This window comes from Abramis brama, assembly GCF_963993115.1.
Source record: "Abramis brama genome assembly, chromosome: 23".
Classification (NCBI taxonomy): domain Eukaryota; kingdom Metazoa; phylum Chordata; class Actinopteri; order Cypriniformes; family Leuciscidae; genus Abramis; species Abramis brama.
In genome coordinates, this window is record NC_139985.1 from 19541597 (window position 1) to 19563121 (window position 21525).

The 21525-nt window shown below is 37.3% G+C and overlaps 1 protein-coding gene across 2 annotated transcripts; it reads right to left on the reverse strand.

Annotated features, from left to right (window-relative positions):
- Positions 1 to 943: 943 nt before the first annotated feature.
- On the reverse strand, positions 944 to 20415 carry tmem259 (transmembrane protein 259). Of its 2 annotated transcripts, none has more exons than XM_084100772.1 (11): positions 19390 to 20415; positions 17124 to 17420; positions 14296 to 14404; positions 13379 to 13489; positions 10941 to 11063; positions 10743 to 10843; positions 10003 to 10060; positions 9796 to 9879; positions 9505 to 9637; positions 3489 to 3588; positions 944 to 3383 (listed from the first exon to the last, which is right to left on the reverse strand). In XM_084100772.1, exons 1-11 carry the CDS (start codon positions 19609 to 19611, stop codon positions 2691 to 2693), a joined length of 2031 nt encoding a protein of 676 aa, XP_083956898.1. In that variant the 5' UTR covers positions 19612 to 20415; the 3' UTR covers positions 944 to 2690. The 2 variants fall into 2 exon arrangements, with proteins under 2 accessions (XP_083956898.1, XP_083956897.1); XM_084100771.1 differs by having other exon boundaries at positions 14242 to 14404; positions 19390 to 20410.
- Positions 20416 to 21525: the final 1110 nt, after the last annotated feature.

A 21525-nucleotide genomic window follows, 5' to 3' on the forward strand; every position in this document is an offset into this window, starting at 1 on the left:
TATCTAACAGGGATGAAATTTTGTTAACTGATTTATTGCAAAGGCGACATCCTATCACAGTACCATGCTTGAATTCACTGAGCTCCTCAGAACGACCCATTTTTTTCACAGATTTTTGTACATGTAGTTTCCATGACTAGAAGCTTGATTTTACACCCTTGGCAATGGGTCTGAATGAAAAACCTGAATTCAATAATGAAGAGGTGTGTCCCAGTACTTTTGTCCATTTAGTGTGTGTGTGCATGATATATATATATATATATATATATATATATACACACACACACACACTAAATGGACAAAAGTACTGGGACACACCTCTTTAAAATGGAGGTAACTGAGATGCAAATTTAAAAGCCTAAATTAAAAACTTCAACTGAAGTCAAATGTTGGTTTGTAAAATTTCCCATTATTTGAAAATTTAGTTTTATTTGTGCAATGTTACAATACCTTTCAAGTATATGATACAGAAACGCAACTTTGAAAAATACATCGCATGACACTTTCTGTGTGAGATTTTAGCATTATGTTGCAGTTTCTTAAGCAAAGAAGCAAGGTACTTTCCATGAATAGGTTACAAAAATAAAATAAAAAGCCTAAAATAAAAGTCAAATGTTGGTTTGTATTTACTGATGAAATTTAGTTGATGCTAAAATATGTATAGTATCCTTATTTAAACTCGTCTTCTCACCATGTCGTGGAAAATGTCAAAATGAGGTTGCTGCAGTAACAGTAGTTATTTCAATATGCAGTAACAATAAATATTTGAATAAATATTGTTAATAAATATTTTAAATGGTTTGATTTTTTCCTGATCCAACAATTAATTTTTATGGAGTTAAGACCTCCAGCAGGTACAGACAATTTGTGTTTAAAACAATTAATATGTACCCTATTCATAGAATATGCCTGAAAGATATAAAAAATAACCACAAACAAAAGGTTCAAAATGGAAATTAATTTTGTCTCTTTATGCAGTTTTTTTAAACATTACAGTTAAATACATTTGAATGACATGGAATCGAGTTTATCACAGAACTGAGAATTTTTCATTCCAGATTCTGTCTAGACATCCTACACAATCTAAACACTACAATCATCCGCTTCCTCTGACAATGGCAAATAGGCACAGGAAAAAAATATATAATAATGAGGAACTGATCAGAAAACCATCAATCACTCTTTTAGACCTGGAATCCTTTATGGATCTGAGCCTCACAAAATATTGCACAATTTGAATCAAAAAAAAAAAAAAAAAAAGTCCAGAGCCTGGAAGCCTGCCATATTGTTGCATAGCCTTTAAATGACCTTCCCCCGTCCACAGTCCTATGTCACAACAGACAAGAAGATATTTCTTTATTTGTTCTCTTACTTTTAGTAAAGATTTTACACATGGTCATGTAGATAAACTTGTCCTGTCATTGGACAGCCACCGATCTTCTCAAGTCAAACACATGGACAAACCACTACAAAAGCATAATATGAAAAGACAATGGACTTCTGGATCAGTGACTTTAGCTGAAGGGCCGCAAAGCTGTGAATTTAACAGTCTGACATTCACTGCTTACGTCTGATTCTAAATAATATCTGTTACAAGTAACGACAAGTTCACTCTTGCTTCAGTTGTCCTGTCCCATGACTTTTTTTCTCTACTGGCTTTGAAGCCTCTGGTAAGGCTATCGACACCAATGTACTTCCTAAAGTTGGAAATACAAGGTTAATGTTCGGTTTTAGAAGCATAAGGCAATAATCTATACACCCGCTCTCTCAAAGCCAGACTTGACCTGAAGAAAAACCAAAGACTGATGAGATCGTGCAAAAGACGAAAACGTCTGCTAAACTAACCACAAGAACAAATGTCTCTTGATGAGGATTAGAAAACACAGAAATGACCCCATGACAGTTTTCAAATAGGATCATGTTGAAGGAGGACTTATTCTGCGGATTCTGCCGTCACCTGTCCACTTCTTTGACTGGCAGTCCAACCTATATATCAACATCAGAGCACTCTGACCATGAATAGCATCAAATTCATTGGTCAAACTGCTCCATGCATATGATAATAGCATACCTGAACACACCGGCATGAGCTAGATAAGGAACATTTTGGTGGCTTGCTGTAGTGAACGAAAGTAGTAGGGACCAAAACGTCATTCTAAATGAATTTTCACTGCTGTAAGTACGCAGCGTTAATGTTATCATTAGAGGAATGGAAAGAGAGCCAAAATAACCCTCGCACAAGATGTGCAAAGTGTGATGTGTATTTGGATTTAAAGCAAGATTGCCTGCTGACACCTGTAGCTCCATAATCAGGAGCCACAAAAAGTACCATAATTGAGCGATACATCACATTTCAAACTGAATACTTCATTTTAAAAGCTCCAATCATCTAAAAAAAAAAAAAAAAGAAAGAAAAAAATATTCACATGTAAAGTCTCCAAATGATCACACCCTCACAACATGGCATCATTTTGACAATTCACTGCGTATTTACTCTTAAGAATATGACTAGATGGCGGAAGTCTGCCTCTGCCCTCCTCATGTTCACGTTGGAGGTTTCCAGGATGTAATTAAATAAAGCTCCATCACAGCTTCTCCTCTTGATGCCTTCTGGATTAATTTACAGAGAGGGGTGGCGACTGCAGAGCGTGGATTCATTTGTTCCGAATGGGGGAGACCGAGTGCGCAACTCAAGCCGGGGCGGAGTGGGAGTCCGAGCTCTCGCTTTTGTTCTTTGCCTTGTCGTCCCAGTCTGTGGCACCCGTGCGCATTTCTGCAACTTTGCAGTCTGTGTGTGAGGTCATTGGGGAGGAAGTGGGATTCGTTTCAGATTCCACCTGCCCACCTCCACCACAAGGGGGCCCCAGACTCTGAGCGCAACCCCGGTCCTTCATGTCAACCGCAGGAGCATTGGCTGCGCTAATGTTTCCGTCTTGGTTCTCTCCTGCTGTGCTAAGACTATACAGCTCTGTTACACCTGTCCCGGACGACATTGGCTGCTGGATCCCTCCCGGCTCCAAAAGAGTCTCGCCCAGGTGTGTAACGGACAGAACGTCTGGGCCAATGGCAATCTCAGCCATCCAGTCGAGGTCGGAACTGGATGGGTCGATGGGCAGACCGGGATTTACCACCAATCCGTTGTGGGTTTCAAGCTGAGGTTGTTCCTGAGCGGCTTGCCGGTCCTGACCGTTAACGTTCGCATTAGCAGCTGCGTTACCCTGGCCGGCGGGCGCAGCATTGCTAGTGTTGTTGTTAAGATTGTCCTGCAATGCAGTTTGGTTTCCTTGGCCCACCTGCTGGTTCTGAAGCAGCATCTCCTGGATCCGGATCTGTTGCAGGATGGCCGGCAGCTCATAGTGGTGGAAAAAATAGATCATTGAGTGCTGTGGAAGACGAAAACGAAAAAGCCCATGAGCAACAAACAATTCCATACAAATCCACAGATGTCCCAATTACATAAAAAAATAAATAAATCTGAAATACGATACCTGAATGAAGAGCCAGGAAGTGACCAGAGCCAAGCTGCTGTACTGGCCATTAAAGCGGTAATGATACGCATAGAAGGCAAAGTGATACAGATAAAAAAACCTGAAAAACAGCACAAAAGATGCTTTAGATGAGGTTTTAAATGTTCAGCTTAAATGTGTGATATTAATAAAAAGTGCTCATAAACCTCTTTTTATGCTTGGACAGTAGAGACGTGGACCCGGAAACAATATTCCTTACATTGCGACTCTAACATCACCCTCTATCCGCTTAAGTTAACAACATGATACTTCAAGGCAGGCATTAAGAATTTGGTCCCATTCTCTTCAACCAATGAACTTCTATGACTACCGGACAAGGATTTTAAGGACAATATTTCTGGTGTACAGTAGTCAACCTTTGAAGTGGATCAAAAAAGTTCAAAGTTGTCCTAAGACAAGAACAGGTATTGTTAAAAATTCATGTATAACTTTGATGAGAGGTTTTGATCCACTTCAAATGTTGACCACTGTACACCAGAATTATTGTCCTTAAAATCCTTGTCCAGCAGTCATAGAAGTTCATTGGTCAAAGAGAATGGGACCTCTTTGAGAATTCTTTGACCAAAATGTTGACTACTGTAGTTTATGCCAAAGAACAATTCAGATAATTATATTAATCAAACAAAAAAGCTAACTTGTCTTACTTATCAGCTGCATACCTATGATGCTGTATAGGTAGGCAGCTCACTAAGATTTGGAACAGAGATAATATACACCACTTAAGTTCAGTTTTTAATAGGCTGATCCAAGTAGAGTCAACCTACAGTCGCCATTTCCCTATCTATACCATTTCCAAAGGATAGTAGTACGGGAACTGTGTAGAGCAGGGATAGGCAACTCCGGTCCTGGAGGGCCACTGTCCTGCAGAGTTTAGCTTCAGCCCTGATAAAAACTCACCTGCCTGTATCTATCTAGTAATCCTGAAAACACTGATTGCCTTGTTCAGGTGTGTTTAATTGGGGTTGGAGCTAAACTCTGCAGGACAGTGGCCCTCCAGGACCGGAGTTGCCTATCCCTGGTGTAGAGCATGGAGCGTATGTGAATGCTGGAGATAGTGGAAAGGTGGCTTAATTTCCAAATATCTTTGTTTACAAAACTAGGGCCCTATGATTTCCACGTTAATGAAAACAAAGACAAAATTGCGTAATCCAGTCATAAAAATGGCAGATTTTGGATGCATAAATCAAAAGTAGGACTGTACACTTAATTAAATCATGATTTGCACTACTGTCTGAGAATATTAAATTGAAAAGACTTAAAATATAAAGTGTGCATGTCTCATTTAATTTCAGAAAAAAATAAAGAAAAAAAAAGGTCTTCACGACATCCCATCAAAATAAAATGACAGAAATACACTGTTCAAAATTATTATGCAAGTGACATATCAGTAGAATTTCAGTGCAATGAACATTCAGATTTTAGTTTTTCAGAGAAAGTGTTTGTTTGTTTTATTTCTCATATCTTGTTAGATAACTGGTATCAATCTCAGACAGGTCAGTTAAACAGTTTGCCAGGTCTTCTTGGGTAAATGGAAAACCTACTTTGAGAGGTTGTTCCACATTATTAAGGAAATCACCGTTCTCATGCAACATGGGAATGAAGAAAGATCTTTCTGAAGATGAAAAGCATGAAATAGTGCAATGTCTCACAAAAGGCATAAAAACTAATATTTTGTGAAATCTGAACAGAGATTATCGAACTATCAAAAGATTTGTGAGTGATTTAGAGCACAGCAGAACTCGGTCAGATAAAGACTTAAGGAAACTTTCTGCAAAACAAATGAATTGTATTAAAAGGGCAGCTATAAAAAAGAAGAAGAAAAAAAAGCCACTGTTGAGCAGCAAGCAGCTATTTAAAGCCACTGGAGCGGCTTTAACCACCCCTAACCAAATCTCACAAAGAGAAACGTCTACAGTGGGTGTAGAAACACATTTTTAAACAGTGTTATTGCTTTGGTGTTTTTTGCAGCATGGGATAGTGCTTTGTCCTGCATGAAAATCCTTTTATTTCAGAAGGCACTATTCTTCTTTTTATACCATAGCAGAAAATGGTCAGTTATAAACTCCACATACCTATATTGCAGAAGTCATTTTGACACCCCCATCTCACTTCCTAATATTCCAGCCCAAATCATCACCCTTGCTGATTGTTGGAACGGGGTGGCTATAAACCAACCATCCAGAAATCCATCTATTTAGACCAGGGATAGGAAACGTCGATCCTAAATTGCCACTGTCCTGCAGTTTAAACTTCATCCCTGATCTAGACCATCCATTGTAGTACGGCATTAGTCAATGATTAAAACTATTTTAAAATCATCATACATTCATACATAGGTTTAACAAGAAAAACTTTATTTTTTAATCATTACATTTTTGTCACCATTTCTGCACAAGCTTATGATCAGTAAATACACACAAGCTTACATTATATCTTGAGATTTTCTTTTAGTTGAAAACATTAAACTGTGTGTAAACAAAAAAAAAATAGAACAAAAGCATTTACGCTGAAGCAGTGTGAAAGGAAATAAAATAAAAGCTAATAAAGCAGACTGCGGCAGTTATTGTGCAGAACGTACATATACACTTGAGTCAGCATATGGTTATCGTGTTTATATTGTTTCACATGTTCATGTTGAGAACAAAAGAAGAATATCCACATGCTCAGATGAAAGTTGGCTCCTCAGCCTGAAAACAATAAGGCCGGGTGCAGAGAAAATGCGCTCCGCTGACAGACGTTGAAGGGACACCAAGATAACAGTGTGCTAAGCAAAGTTTCTTACAGCGCTTTGTGTTTTCTGTTCTTAAACCAGTCTCCCCCGTCGAAACTTAAAGGAAGCATATGTCTCGAGATCATTTTACTATCATATTATCTACTCGTGAATGCAGTGATGGACAGCTGTCTTTCCTCATTCGACTAGAGTTTGGATTTCATGATTTCATGGTGGTGATATTTATATGTTGATCCATTTGATCAAAAGTAATCATTTTGATCAATGTAATTCCATACTTTGCTGTGCCTAGAGGCAGATGAAGACATTCTGTGATCAAATATAATCAACTTAACAAGCTCCACAGCGCCACCCAGTGTATTCAGTTATAACTGTGAGTTACAGTTTGCGTACTTAGGATTTCAATGGGACAGCAAAGCAGCATATGAAGCAAAATTCGAATAATAATTACAGATTGAATATTCGTGCACACCCCTATTCAAAACCCAATGTAAATGTTTCTCTTTGTGAGCTTTGGTCAGGGGTGGCTGAAATGCAACTTTATACACAACTGCCAGCCTGCATGGAGAGGTTCTTGGGACTCCAGAGACACCAATGGCTTCAAATACCCGTTTCCTGCTCAACAGTGGGTTTTTTTAAATAGCTGCCCTATTAACACAATTAATTAGACAGAAACTTTCCTTAAGTCTTTAACTGACCGAGTTCTGTGCTCTAAATCACTGACAAATCCTTTGATAGTTCGACAATCTCTATTCAGTTTTATCAGTTGTTTTCATGCCTTTTACAAAACATTGAAGCATTTCATGCTTTTCAACTTCAGAAAGATCTTCCTCCCCATGTTGCATGAGAACGGTGACTTGCTTAATAATGTGGAACAACCTCTTTAAGAAGGTTTTCCATTTACCCAAGGAGACCCGGCAAACTATTTAACAAACCTGTCTGAGCTTGATACCAGTTATCTAAAAAGATATTAGAAATAAAACAAACAATTTCTTTAAAAATCTAAAATCTGAATGTGTATTGTAGTGAAATCACAGTAATGTGTCACTTGCATTATAATTTGGAGCACAATGTATATTGCTATTGTACAGTAGAATGTACCTCTCAAAGTAATTATATAATAAAAATAAAATTAAGAAAACTTTAAGGAATAAACACACAATTTTTCTTCCATGTTTTAATTTGAACAGTGAACCACTGTTGTACAGCATTTTGTTTGCCAAAAAAGGCATTGTTTAATTTTCATTTGATTACATTACAAATTTATATAATCTTTTTAAAATGTGTTATGCCTTCATTTCAGGGTTCTTGCAGGTTTCAGTAAGTCAAATTTAAGACCTTTTTAAGACATTTTAAGACCATAAAGATTGAAATTTAAGACCTACACGACGTATTACCAAATAAATATTCAAATCAAAGAATTCATTTTATTTCAATGAATTCAGTAATTGAAAAAGCATTAATTTAATTTACAGATAAATCACATTAGTAACCTTCCACACCCAACAACGCGTGTCAGAGAAAAGAACAGAATCAGATATAAATTTTTTTATAGAAAATTGTACTTTGCATATTATACTGTAAAAAACACATAATTAGTTGATTTTAGTTGATCATAACTAGAGATGAAATGGCATGAACATTTAATTTCATGATTATAGTGACAAAAATGATCATGGTAATCACAGAATCCTGTTCAAAAAGTATTAATACTACACGATGAAATCAATTCACCAAGTTTTATGTCTAAAACCAGCTAATAACAAATAAATTTAGCATCAATATGCACTTTTTCAGAACCTCACATATTTCAGACTTTAAAATATTTTTTTATAAAAAGAATGAGTCCAAAAAGATAAATTACTGACATTTACAATGCACTTTAGCTTATCTTTTACTATTAATAGTAAAATTAGGTCCAATTTTCCCGTGGCGTCTGTCGTTGCTATGCAACCATGCCCTGCGCTCTCCACAACGACAAAGAAGTTTTAGTGGCTAATAGATTTCCACCACCGAGAAACGCTTGCTGTAGCTCTGCTACAAGATTTATTTACCGAGAAGAGAAAAACACCCGTAGTGTTTGGGTGCACCCCCATCCTTCCTGTTGACTGAGCTTTCAGACAGCGCCTGGAAAAAACGAGCGAGTCGCTTCTATTATGAGCACGCTTACCGCGCGCCTACATTTGAACGAACTTGAGCGCGCAAAAGACGCGATATGTGAACGGCCTCTTGGCGAGCGACCTCCAGTCAGGCCGCGAGCGACGTGTTGGAGACCCCAGCACTAGAGCTCCGCTTCGTAGGCTACGACTCGATACTTTTTTGCTACTTTGTAATAACTTTCTGCGGCCAGCGTTCCTGGAAATAAACGAGGGTAAACCCTTTTTAAGACCTGACTAAATGAAATTTAAGACCGCGGATGAAAATCTGGCCGTTTTGAAGACTTTTTAAGGCCTTAAATTTAAAGTTCAGAATTTTAGACTTTTTAAGACTTTTTAAGACCCCGCGGGAACCCTGTCATTTGATCTGTTTTTGATCAATTTGTATTAAATCATAAATCAACAGAATTTCCTCTTAAAAACAAAAAAAGTAAACGCTTCATAGTGCCCTATTACTGTTAAAAAAAAGAATTGTATGAATTAAGTTGTTTAAGTTGTATGAATTCAATTAATTAGACATTCTTTTTGATTAATAAAATTGAATAAAAAAAATACAAATAAAAACGAACACAATTTGGGAAAAATAAAACTGAACTTCGTATTCATAGGGTCCTAAAATTTTTTTTATTTTTTTGTTTAACTTTTAATAAATTGTTGTTAAATTGTATAAGTTTAATGATTTCAATTAATTAGACATGATTTTTATCACATTTAATTCAACAATTAAATCGGAAAAAAAGAAAAGAAAAAAAAGGTTGATTTTGAAAAAAGTTTAATGAAATTTGGGCAAAAATAAAACAGAAGTTTATAAGGCCCTACTAAGCACAATGAATTCAAGTCTGTGTGAAACTAATCAAGCTGTAAAACGTCTGCAGCTTTCCTTAGCTCAAACAGTAGAGAATGGAGCTAGCATTGCCACGGTCCCTTGCCCAGGGAATGCATGAACTGATAAAATGTTTCTCTTCAATGCAATACAAGACGCTTTGTATAAAAGCGTCTGCCACATGCATAAATGTAAATGCAAAACAAATGTAAAACATCAGAAGAGTCTGAGCCATTGGCATTTACCTGTGTTGGTGAGGTAACATACCTAAGCCAGTGGCGCTTGCTTGTGTTGGTGTGACAGCAGATGGCATCATATTGGTCCGCCAACCAAACAATGAGGATGATGTAGAAGGCAGTGGTTGTGTCATTGAAAAACTCAGACATGATGGCCTCCATCCCTACAGACAGGATCAAAAAGAGGCATTTAAGTTCAAACAACCTTCATAAAATGTTTTGATAAGAAATAAATGTCAATAAATTAACAGATTGGGCATCAAGTTGATAGGAGACACAAAGAGAACATCTTTCCAAAACCCCAGCAGTGATCTCTACCTACCCACAAGAGCTAGGATGACAGTGAGAAGAGGGGCGGCAGGGAAGGCAATGGTCATGTTCATCTCCAACATCTGGAGAAGGTCCACTGAGACAGAGGAAATCAGAGAGATGGACCTTTTAAAAATTTGCTATTTATGAACTTCGTCTTGGAACATGATCACAGATGCTGATGCAGTGGTAAAGATCTGAGAGGCTGATGGGAGCCTACCTATAAAGACAAAAATCTGGTGGTGTGAGTACCGCAGCAGCATGGAAACGGACAGAGTCTGAAAGAGAGAAAAAAAAGACTTGTGGATGATGGAATTTTGCATTTTATTCAGTGTCGTATTAGCATCACTCCATGGTCCAACTGACTCAAAAGGATAGTTCACACAAAAATGACAGGTCTGTCATCGTTTACTCACCAATATGACTTTCTTATTTAATGAATCCCAAAAAAGTAAATTTTTTAAGAAAGTGAATCATAACCCAGGGCTATCAAGCTCCAAAAAAGCATTCAAAACATTTCATGTTGAAAGTTGTCCATGTGACTTGTGCAACATATGCAGCGTTTTCTGAAGTCATATGTTCATGTGAGTCAAATGAAAAACAAAATTTAGGTTATTTACGGTACTGCAAATTTGTGAATTAATCATTCTTTCCCCAAACTGAGTACTTATTATATCACAAGCTTCTAACTTAAAGCAATGACATAACAGAAAATTTGGAATATTGCGCGTGGGCCACTTTGTAGCATTCAATGTAATTGCGTGGAGAAAAAAAGTTAACTAGAACATTGTTAAAATTTCACCAAATGATCCACTTACAAAAAGTCATGGGAATGATTACATTGACGACTAATTGCCTAAATGCACAAACTGAACTAATGTGATGATATCACACCTACAATCCAATCACTAACAAGCACTCTAGTCTGTAGTGCAGAGGAAGTAAAGTAAAAGTACTCACAAAGATAACCATGATTACAAAGGCTGCTAGGTACGAGGTACGAGCCATCCACATACTGACAAAACGGTAGTGTTCTCCAGAGACCACGTTTCTCAAGAACCCTAAAAACAAGCAAATCACATTCTCATGTCATAGTTATACCATCATCATCAACATCATCAAAAAAATTTTTTTGGAGAGAGAGAACTTCTAATTTACCTTTGTTTTCCTCATTCTCTGCTAAAGCCTTCACACTGGACATCAGGATATCATCATAACCCAGGCATTCGTCTAGGAGGAAGCGACTGAAACCATCTCCAAAGCACTGATCCTTCATGGGGTCTGCAGACAGACCAAGAGCGATTATGGTTACTACACAACAGTACTAACTGACACAACGCATTTCTTAAAAAAAAAGTTAAATACAGGGGTTGGACAATAAAACTGCAGAAGTTTGAAGGCTGAATCAGCAGAGCAATAGCAATCCACACAACATAATGGGAGACATATCAGAGTTCAAAAGAGGATAAAGTTTTAGTGTGCGTCTTGCTGGCTGATCTGTAACATGGACAGCAAGTCTTTGCGGTGTATCGAAAGCTATGGTATCCAGGGTAATGATGGCATAACACCACATAGGACGAACCACATCCAACAGGAGTAACTGTTGACGCAACAGGAATCTGTCTGGAGGGGATATCAAGGTACTAACCCTGATTGTATCAAAAAAAACATAAAACCACAACTGCCCAACTCACTGCAGAATTAAATGCGGAAATCAACTCTCCTGTTTCAACCAAAACTGTTCGTCTGAAGCTCCACAGAGACTTTTCATGGTCGAGCTGCTATAGTCAAACCTTTGGTCACTCGTGCCAATGCCAAATGTTGGTTTTATTGGTGCAAACAGTGCAAATCTTGGGCTGTGGACAATCTTGGGCTGTGGTTTGTGACGTTCGTCTGTTATAGGACAACTTAGTTTGAATAAAATTAATATTTGTGTAGTGTTCAATGTTGTTATCAATAGAGATACGCGGATGGGGTATTAGTTCATCCGCAACCGCATCACAAAACTCATCATCCGCACCAACGTTTTTTGACCAGATTTCAAAGCCGCACCCGCCCGCCATCCGCTGATTGTTTTGCGGTCTATGGACGATGCAATGCTCTGCTGATGCGAGCCGCAAGAAAGCCCTTGTCTGTTCTAGAAAGGATGCAGCAAAGATATTTAATGCTAATGTATGAGGCATAGGCCTACGCTGAGTTTCATTCATTTACGATGAGATGCGCTCTAGTTCACAATGCAATGCAAGTGAACGCGGCGCATCGCAGCCTCCACGGTTATTATATTGTCTCCTATATTTGCTAATTATTTATTAAATACATGTAATTGGTTGATGAAACATTTATTAAAATTAAGATACAATTTGTACAAAAAGAAATTCGCTTTAAAGAAAAGCTTTCTACAAAGCAAAACTTGATGAAGTGGTAAAAATCATGTCTGACGATTTACAAAACAAAACTTCATTAAGTGGTAAAAACCATGTCTCCCGATTGCAAATGTTCATTGCTAATGTTTGTTATTGCAAATGTTTTTCATTTGTTTAATAAATCTCATAATGATGGCACATCACTAGGCTATATCATAGCTTTTATTTCTATCTCAAATAATTGGCGGTCGGTCAAGGGGTACTTGGCAAAGAATCAAATACAGTTGGAAACGACGTAGACCATTAATAACAAAGACTGTTAACAATTGTTTTTATTTAGTATTTAAACATTCTCTATGATAAAAAATGTTTGTAAAAAATATTTTAATAACACGGTTTTGGCGGTTATAGAGTTCTAATGACGGTGTTCAACTATAACCGTCGGTCTCACGGTTATATACTAACCGTCACACCCCTAATGGCTCATAATCCTATCTGTCATTCCCAAGACGAATTAATGCTGTATTGGCTGCAAAAGGAGGCCCAACACCATACTAATAAATTATTGTGGTCTAAAACCAGGTGTTTCAGTTTCATTGTCCAACGCCTGTATGTTTGTCTTATTGGAACAGTTCACCAAAAAATAAAATTGTTATGGTATTTTTTTTACTCAATCTCATATCATTGAAAACTTGTATGACCTTTCCATGAAAAACAAAAGTGACTTTCTGAAGAATATCCTGCAGCCCTATTCAATACTATGAAATGCAATGAGGACTGGGGGTGTTAAAGGGATAGTCCAGTGGAAAAAAAACAAACAAAAAACAAAACAATTTGAGCATCATTTACTTACCCTCATGTTGTTCCAAACATGTATGGCTTACTTTCTAAAGCAGAACACAAAATATGATGTTTTGAAGAATGCTCAGTTCCCATTGACTTCCACTGTATTTTTTGTCCACACAATGGAAGTCAATTGATAATATAAACGTGATTAGTCGACTAATCGTTTAAATTAATGACTACTAGTCGACTAGAAAAATCTTTTGTCGGGGGCACCCCTAGAAATTTTTGGGTGGACTAGTATCCCTCAAACAGCATGAAGGTCAGTAAACAACTACAATTTAAATTTTGTGGGTGAACATTACCAATAATATTCTATTTTGTGGGACAAGAGGATTGTGGGTATGGGCAGGTTTTCTGTTGATGTCCTGGAAGGTGTGATGTACTCACCCAGGGTCACCACCATAACAGGGATGTTGAGTCGCTGACGTGTGGCCTGGGACAGCCGAAGGAAACCATATTCCAGAGAATATTCCACAATATACTCTTCTTGGGGCCACACTGCACAAAAACAAACACTGATCAATGCTGACAACATTTCACTGAATTCAGAAGTTCTACCATTAATCTAAAAATCTGTCACTTCACACCAATGGTAGAATGTTATAAAAGTTTCTGTATTAAAACAAAAAAATATATACACCGATTATATTGTCATCAATCTTTTCTAGTTACAGAAAAATATTTAATATGCAAAATGTCCTGAATGGATAGTTCACCCAAAAAATGAAAATTCTGTCATCATTTATTCACCCTCAAGTTGTTCCAAACCAGTATGAATTCCTTTTACTGTTGAACACAAAGGAATATATTTTGAAAAATGTTTGTAACCAAACAGTTGTGGGCACCATTGACTTCCATAGTATTATTTTTCCATAATATGGAAGTCAATGGTGCCCACAACTGCTTGGTTACAAACATTCTTCAAAATATGTTCCTTTGTGTTCAACAGAAGAAAGAAATTCAAACAGGTTTGGAACAACTTTGTGTATATTACACAAAATAACTAATTTGTACTGTCCTGAATTAGTGACACTTATATTATATCTTACTACAGTCAATGGTTGTGACGCAGCACATGTGGCCTTAGAAAAGGGTAAGGTAATAAAGGAATGTGGGAATAGAAAGGAAATCTGACCAGGGGAAGCGAGGAGGGCTGCACTGGATGGAGGGAGGAGAGGGAATGAATTCACACAGGAGGAAGAGGAGAAGGACCAGATGGCTACGGAGTGGGGCGTATTTGAGATGTTTACCTGCTCGAGTTAGCATCTCAATCTCGGAGACAGTCTCCCTCAGCGGCTGCATACCTTTAGAGGGGGCCTGGCTGAAGGACAGATCCTGGGATTCATTCAGGCTGGAGCCAGGAACACCGCCGCTCATCGATGGATTCAGCCGCGGCTCGATGTCCAGCTCAAACTGCATGTGTGCGAGAGAGAGAGACCGAGAGAGAGAGAGAGGGCACTGTCAGAAAGATCTGGATAAGGGTCCCTTTAAATGGAATGATTCACAAATTTTTTTTACAAAAATAATAAGTGATTATTATTATTAGTAGTAGCAGCAGCAGATGTAATATATAACATATTATTCAGTCTTAAAGGGACAGCAGCCTAATATATATATTTTTTTTACTGTTAATCAAACTACAAAAAAAAAGTAATCACTCGCTGCTCTTGACTGAATAACTTTTTTAACTTTAAAAAGATGAATCTATATTTCATTTATACAGTGGTGAATATGCAGTATTTTTACATCTGATTACTTTATTCAAATTAAGTACCTAAAAACTACTGTTAGACCTATCTGAAACCCCCCAAAAACAGTTTATTTCACTTGTAGCTTTTCTTTGTTCTATTGTATTTACTTGTGCTATTTGTAATTTGATTATTTGTTCTTATTTTATTACTGACTGCTTACTTGTCTTTAATAATGTTTTAAATTTACATTAATTAGGCTAGTAGTTTTTGCCAACATTGGAATAGAGAATTGTGGTATTTTACTGGTATCTAAACATTTGTACCATTGACACAATCCTCTGCACTGAACCCTACTGAAGCAGCTCTAAATATGTGCTGTGCTATTAAACGATAGATAAAATACGATAGAGCAATTGAATGAACAGCGAAAGTAACAGAGGCTCATACAATACATTTGAACATTCTTAAAGGAACACCACCGTTTTTTGAAATAGGGCTTATTCACCGTCTTTCCTACATTTAGATAGGTGGGCAAATACATTTTTGTCTCAGTGCATGCATTGTTTTAGTTTGGCAGTGCCGCCGATAGCTTAGCATAATGAATGGAATCCTTTGTTGCCAGCTAGCATGTCATGAGTAAAAGTGATAAAAAATTAATATAAATAATATAAATATAATTATAAAAAATAATTACTTCTTGTGGCCTGCGATTAGTAAGTCGAGAGCGCACATAAACGGTTTGTTTGCGCATCAATATAACGGACTGACGCATGCTTACTGTACGTCACTGCAATCGTTTTTACCTTGATTACAATCCTCATCCATTAAAACTTTATTAGCAAGACGCTAGTTTGCTTTATTCAGCTGAGAAATGTAGTTTCAAACTAGGGATGGGGCCGATCCGATCCAGTATCGGTATCGGGACCCGATACCAGCGTAATTCACGTATCGGATTTTCCCGATCCAACCTGCGGATATCCGATATCCATGAGTCATGTCTGCGCTTTAATGTTGTCTGCTGAAATGACTCCAAAAGTCATTCCCGCCGGCGAGTCTGCTAGCTGGCAGCAAACTGCGGAATGGATTTCCTGAACGGAGGCGCGGCTCAATGAGACACAGAGTTATGAGAGAAATCCGTTCCGCAGTTTGCGGCTAGCCACATGTCCGCTTTGTGTAAATACTTCACACTGGAAACGCCGCAGAGCAAGACAGCTAACGTTAAATGCAATGTTTGCAAAGCCGTGATTCAGAGCTCTTTAAAGCTCCCTCGCGTCGTACAACACAGCGAACGCAATCAAACATTTAAAAAAGCACCACGTTACTGTGCGTTCACACCAAACGCGAATAGCGCGTCAAATTCGCGTCTAGTTGGACGCTTGAATATTTTGAATCCATTCGCGCGTCCAGTGCGAAATTGACGCGCGTCTGAGGTGAAATCCGTCTGTTCGCAAGATGCTGATGTTGATCGAGCATTCATCGAGAGAGTTACTGCATCGGAGCGAGAATCACCCTTCAGATAGTGTGTGTGTGTGTGTGTGTAAGCTGTTTACACTTTTCTTATATTTCAAGACTCTAGTATTTGACATTTTGTGAATGTAATAAATATTGACATTACAATCAATTTGAAACCCTTAAAGTTGCATATTTGTTTTCAGAATGGGATTTTTCCTGTTAACAGTATTTCCTGTTTTTTTTACTTCCTTTTCTGACTTTATAATTTACCTCAAGTTGCCTTTTGGGACATGCATGCATAACTTACATACATACATACATAGCCTACATACATATCATACTTGCATGTTGAGAGAAGTTTATTTCAGCATCATATAAAATAAACAATAATGATAACAAAAATATTAAAGCAAACTGGTATCGGAATAGTATCGGTATCGGCCGATATCTAAATTCAGGTATCGGGATCGGATCGGAAGTGAAAAAATGTGGATCGGTGCATCCCTATTTCAAACTTTAAACAGTCAACTGTGTGACATAAATTACATTAATGAGTCACGTGTGCATGCGTTAACGTTGACAGTCCTAATTATAATATATAATATTATATTATTTTAACTATAATTATTTAACTTATTGTAAGTTATTGATAGTTGGAGTTAATACTACATAAATAATTATAATAAAAGTGACATAATATTATATTATTTAAATTACAACTACAATATCTTCCAATAATTTTAATTAACATAAATATAGAATTAAATTAGAAATAACTGTTATTTCACTGTTTGGTATATTGCATACTATACTCTCTTATTTTCATATTAATTTTTTATTATATTTCATTGTATAGAAAAGAGCTGCCAGAAGGCCCTTTCTCTTGTTTCACCGAAAACATAACAAATTAGTTTTGAACGATGAGTCAAATAAATGTTCAATTCTTGAGTGATTTATCCTTTTAATGCTTGTTTTCCTGGTAATCTCACCCGTACTGTGCTGTTGTCAAACATCTCCATGGTCATCTCTTCTTCCTCTTCAGCGTCTGCCGGCAACATTGGCTGTCTGGTTTCACTTCCGTCCTCCTCCGATTCCTTCACGAGCCCCTGGATTCCCTCCGTCTCGTAGAACTGAAGAAAGATGGGTGCGCGGCTGGAGTTGCGCTGGATCTCCACACGCAGGATGCCATCGCGGGGCCATTTCTCCCGCACATGCTCCAGGCAGTTGATTGGAGAGCGGGAGAACGCAATGTGGATGTAGGCCAGGATGAAGAGCATAAACAATGCCTGCCAATCAAATGACATGAAATTAAAGTCAATAAAAACTATAATGTGCACACAAACCAGTTTAGGCAACGAAGAATTAAACATAGCACTTCCATAACATGGATGGCATATGATATTTAAAAAAAAAAAAAAAACTCCTTTCAAAGTTCTGTTATACTTCAGTTAAACTGAAATTGAGATTATTTAAATTATTATATCCTAGACATTTCTAATGTTAACATATTTAGTTTATTTACAGAAAGTAGGGCAAAATCTGCTCAATTAATTGTGACTGCAATGTTACAGCAAATGTGGGTTAGCTCAGATCCAGAATCTACCAACGGTGTCAATAGATAATGCACATTTGCTGTTTTCAAATATTTGTAGTGAATTTTGAGGAAATATTGCATGCATAAATACATTTATTGCTTTAATTAGAATTTTTAACATTCCACAAATTTTTATATGTTTGTCAAACACCATTGAGATTTATCAAATAAGATAAATAATACATTTATGAATGCAACCTTTTTGTTGGATAATGTCAAAGTTTAAACACCTTCCAACTTCCCCTATTTGTCAGCCCAAAACAATCTCCTACAACTTATGTACAGTAGGCCTAATTGTTTCACAGCTTTATAATTTAGCAAGATTATGAACTGCGACAATATTTTGTGGTTAGCTGAGAGACACGGGTGCCTCACTAACTTAACAGGTCATTCATGAAGCAGATCTACATGCCAACAACATTTGAATACCATAATTCCTGTTGCACCTGTTACAGTGATTTCTGAGTTTATGATTGAGTAATCATGATAGGCTACTGCAGTTTCCTGTGGGGTTTTAAATACGTTGTTCTACACTTCATGCTTATTAATCATCCAATATCTGTTTTAAGATTATCTGCATTGGCTGATAACCATGACGCTTGGCCAACTAACCTTGTGGTGGCACCTTGTGTCAGTTCCAAAGTCTGATGACAGCCTTTTCAATGGATATTAAACATTTTGTGAAGCTAAAATAATTTGTGAATTGAGTAAATATTGTACATTTTATTTATATTTATTTACAATGTTAAAAAGTTTGGGGTCAGCAAAAAAAAAAAAAAAGAAATTAATAGTTTTATTCCAAAAAGATGCACTTGAACGCATGTTATAAATTATAGTTTTGTTTTGTTAAAAAGCATTTCTTTTGAGCTTTCTATTAATCACAGTACACAAACAAATAAATAAATAATATATGTGTGTGTGTGTGCGCGTGTGTGTGTATATATAATATATATCTCTCAAATTTATTTGTGTTCTGTGATGAATAGAAAGATAAAAAGAAATGCTTTTTATAAAAATATATCTATAATAAAAATATTAATCAGAACAACTCTTTTCAACATTGATAAGAAGAAATGTTTCTTGAGCACCATTTCGGCTAAATGAAATTTTACCGACCCCAAACTTTTGAACATTAGTGTATACACATGCATTTAATTTGTAACACATTAAATATACATGAAACATCATTAATACTGCATATTATGACAGTAAAATAGGTTATTTTCAAATAATACAGGACACAAGAACAAAAAGGTAAAGGGGGACTGTCTCTGTGAAGTCATTTCAGAGATTATATAATAATAATAATAATAACATTTGATGAAAAATTACAAAGTTTATCATCACGTCCACTGATGATTTAGTGCAGTAACATGCATTAGCAAAGTAAATAGTGTCCATTTTGATTTAATGCCACATTCAAAGTACATTGCATATACAGGAATGATATAGTTGGCAGGTAAGCCCAAAAGCCATGGGTTAATTAACTGGCAAATAAATGATGCTGATGACCAGCCTCCACCCTGATGTTTAGTGAGCTTGGCACAGCATCCCAACAGGTAAGAACAGAGAAACATTCAAAAAGACATCAGTCTTAAAGTGTTTAGGGCTTCTGGAAGTGATCAACAGATTCAACACACATTCAAAATGTCAAATCTCACCTTTAACAAGACCAAGAACTCGAAAATTCGTCTGAAGGATGGTGGGAAGAGCCTGGCATATGTCACTGCCATCTTAAAGAATAAGGCGTGGAAGAGTCTGTCTCTCACGTTGATCAGGGGGTTCTGGTTCATCGCGGGGTTCCGGATCCGGTTCGGCCCACCGTTATTGTTGTTGTTCAGTGGGACGTTGTTGTTGTTCAGATTGCCCTGGTTGTCGGACATGGTGGTCGTTGTTCAGTAACTTGATAAGGAGAAAGACCAATTGAGGTCAGGTAGACAGAAACTTGCGCAGATCCAGTTGAGCAGGCCAGTCACACAACATCAGCACACACTGATGATGGTCCTGGTTCACCAAAACTGGACTGACCTTCAGAGATCACCACAAAACACCCCAACAGATTCTGAATTTTGTAAGGATGTTGGTGGGAAAGGCTGCTTCCACTCCTACCATGTCATAACCTAGCGATCTAACAAACTACTAAAGCTTCGATGCCTTCGACGCCCCTGCGGATCACGTGTAACGTTATATACCGTGAGACCAGAGGAGCATGTCAGACTGTTAAATTGTGTTTTAGGCTCAATTTGTCCTGCAATTGTGACTCAGGCCTCCTGCACCCACTGTCACCCCAACCAAAATGACGAAACTTGCTAACTCACACCAGCTAAATGAATCATATTTACTCTGGCTTGGAAGTGAAATATGTCCCAGACTATGTAGCTGAGTGTTTAAAAGCAAAGAAAAGTGGAATATCACATAGCACGTCTGCTAATAGTGGTAAGCTAACAAATTAGCCGAGCTTCCTCTGAAGAACCCGTATGTTCGGTTTACTTTTTGACAAACACCTCCTCGTATAACGCTGACACTCTTCGGTTAATTAAGGCCTCAGATACGTGATGATATCCCGCCAGAACTATCCGATGGTAGCGACGTAAACGTGTCTTACAGACCATCTGTTTACACAACCATTTTCGAGAGCGGAGAGGACTTGGGAGCAGCAACCAAGAAGCTTTTAATGAGGGAAGCGTTTCCACTCTGGTCTCGCTTCCGCGTTTAGTCACGCGACATCGAGTCACGTGATTTTTGAAGACGCAAAAATCTAAATGATTCCACATGATTTCATGTACAATGAACTTTAATAATATATTTATATTATTTCTGTAATTTATAATTTCACTGAATTGCAGTGATATTTTTCAGTTTGTGACAGTACAAACGTAAAATAGCGCATGGTTTATAAGTACAGAATATTTACTCTAGTTTGGCAGGAAATAAGTTAACACTTTTAGGCCTGCATGGTTTCTGCGTCCGAAAGCTTAGGTAGCTGACTTGCTGCCTCGCTGCCCTATCAGGCAATGACTTTGCAGGCTGCGTACGAAGGTAGGCTACCTCACGAAACTTATTTCAGACAAATTTCTGAGGCAGCGTAATGGATTTATGATCCACAGCAAAACAGAGAGAGCTTTGGTGAAAACTAAAAGAATGTTTAATGACTACAAAAGTAATTTCTCGCTTAGAAATGTCATAATAAGCGGAAAATGTTGATAAAAAAATATTTACAGCTAAACTGATGACCAGACACAACTTTCAGACAGCATTTTTTTCTTTTCTAGCTCAACTGTTACGGAATGGAACCCATTTTTTACAGTCTATGAATGGAACGCACAGGATTGTGGGATATCAAAGGTAGCGAAGGATACATCTATGCTGCCTTCAAGAATCGATCAGATGAAGGTATCTCAGGAGACAAGAAGTGAAACTAACATTGCATTCTTCGGACGTGCCTTGATACCTTCCGACCTTGGAATGCGTCCTCCGAAGGTGGCATTTATCAGTTTTCGGACGCAGACAGGCATTGTTGAGATCTCATGTGAGTGACAGGTTGTGTTGCCCTTGCGCCGGTGAACACGTCATCAAAGATGCAAGAGGGAGAGGAAGATACTTTGATTAAAAATTATAAGGGCACATGAATTAATATATATATATATATATATATATATATTTGCACAGATAAATAGTTTATGATAAATACTGCAATATTCCATAAAAAATAAGAATGGACTTTTTGACTCAATTAATTGTTTACGTTACTTAAAGAAAGGTATTGAATCTTGTTATTGGAGAGTGGAAGGGCTAGT

What these genes read in the sequence shown, in the direction of transcription:
- tmem259 (XM_084100771.1), bottom strand. Translation starts at nt 19,611, where the DNA reads ATGTCCGACAACCAGGGCAATCTGAACAACAACAACGTCCCACTGAAC. An exon ending in TGAGATGCTAACTCGAGCAG is followed by an intron (nt 13,490 to 14,241) that starts GTAAACATCTCA and finishes GTTTTTGTGCAG; the next exon opens with TGTGGCCCCAAGAAGAGTAT. An exon ending in AGAGAATGAGGAAAACAAAG is followed by an intron (nt 10,844 to 10,940) that starts GTAAATTAGAAG and finishes GCTTGTTTTTAG; the next exon opens with GGTTCTTGAGAAACGTGGTC.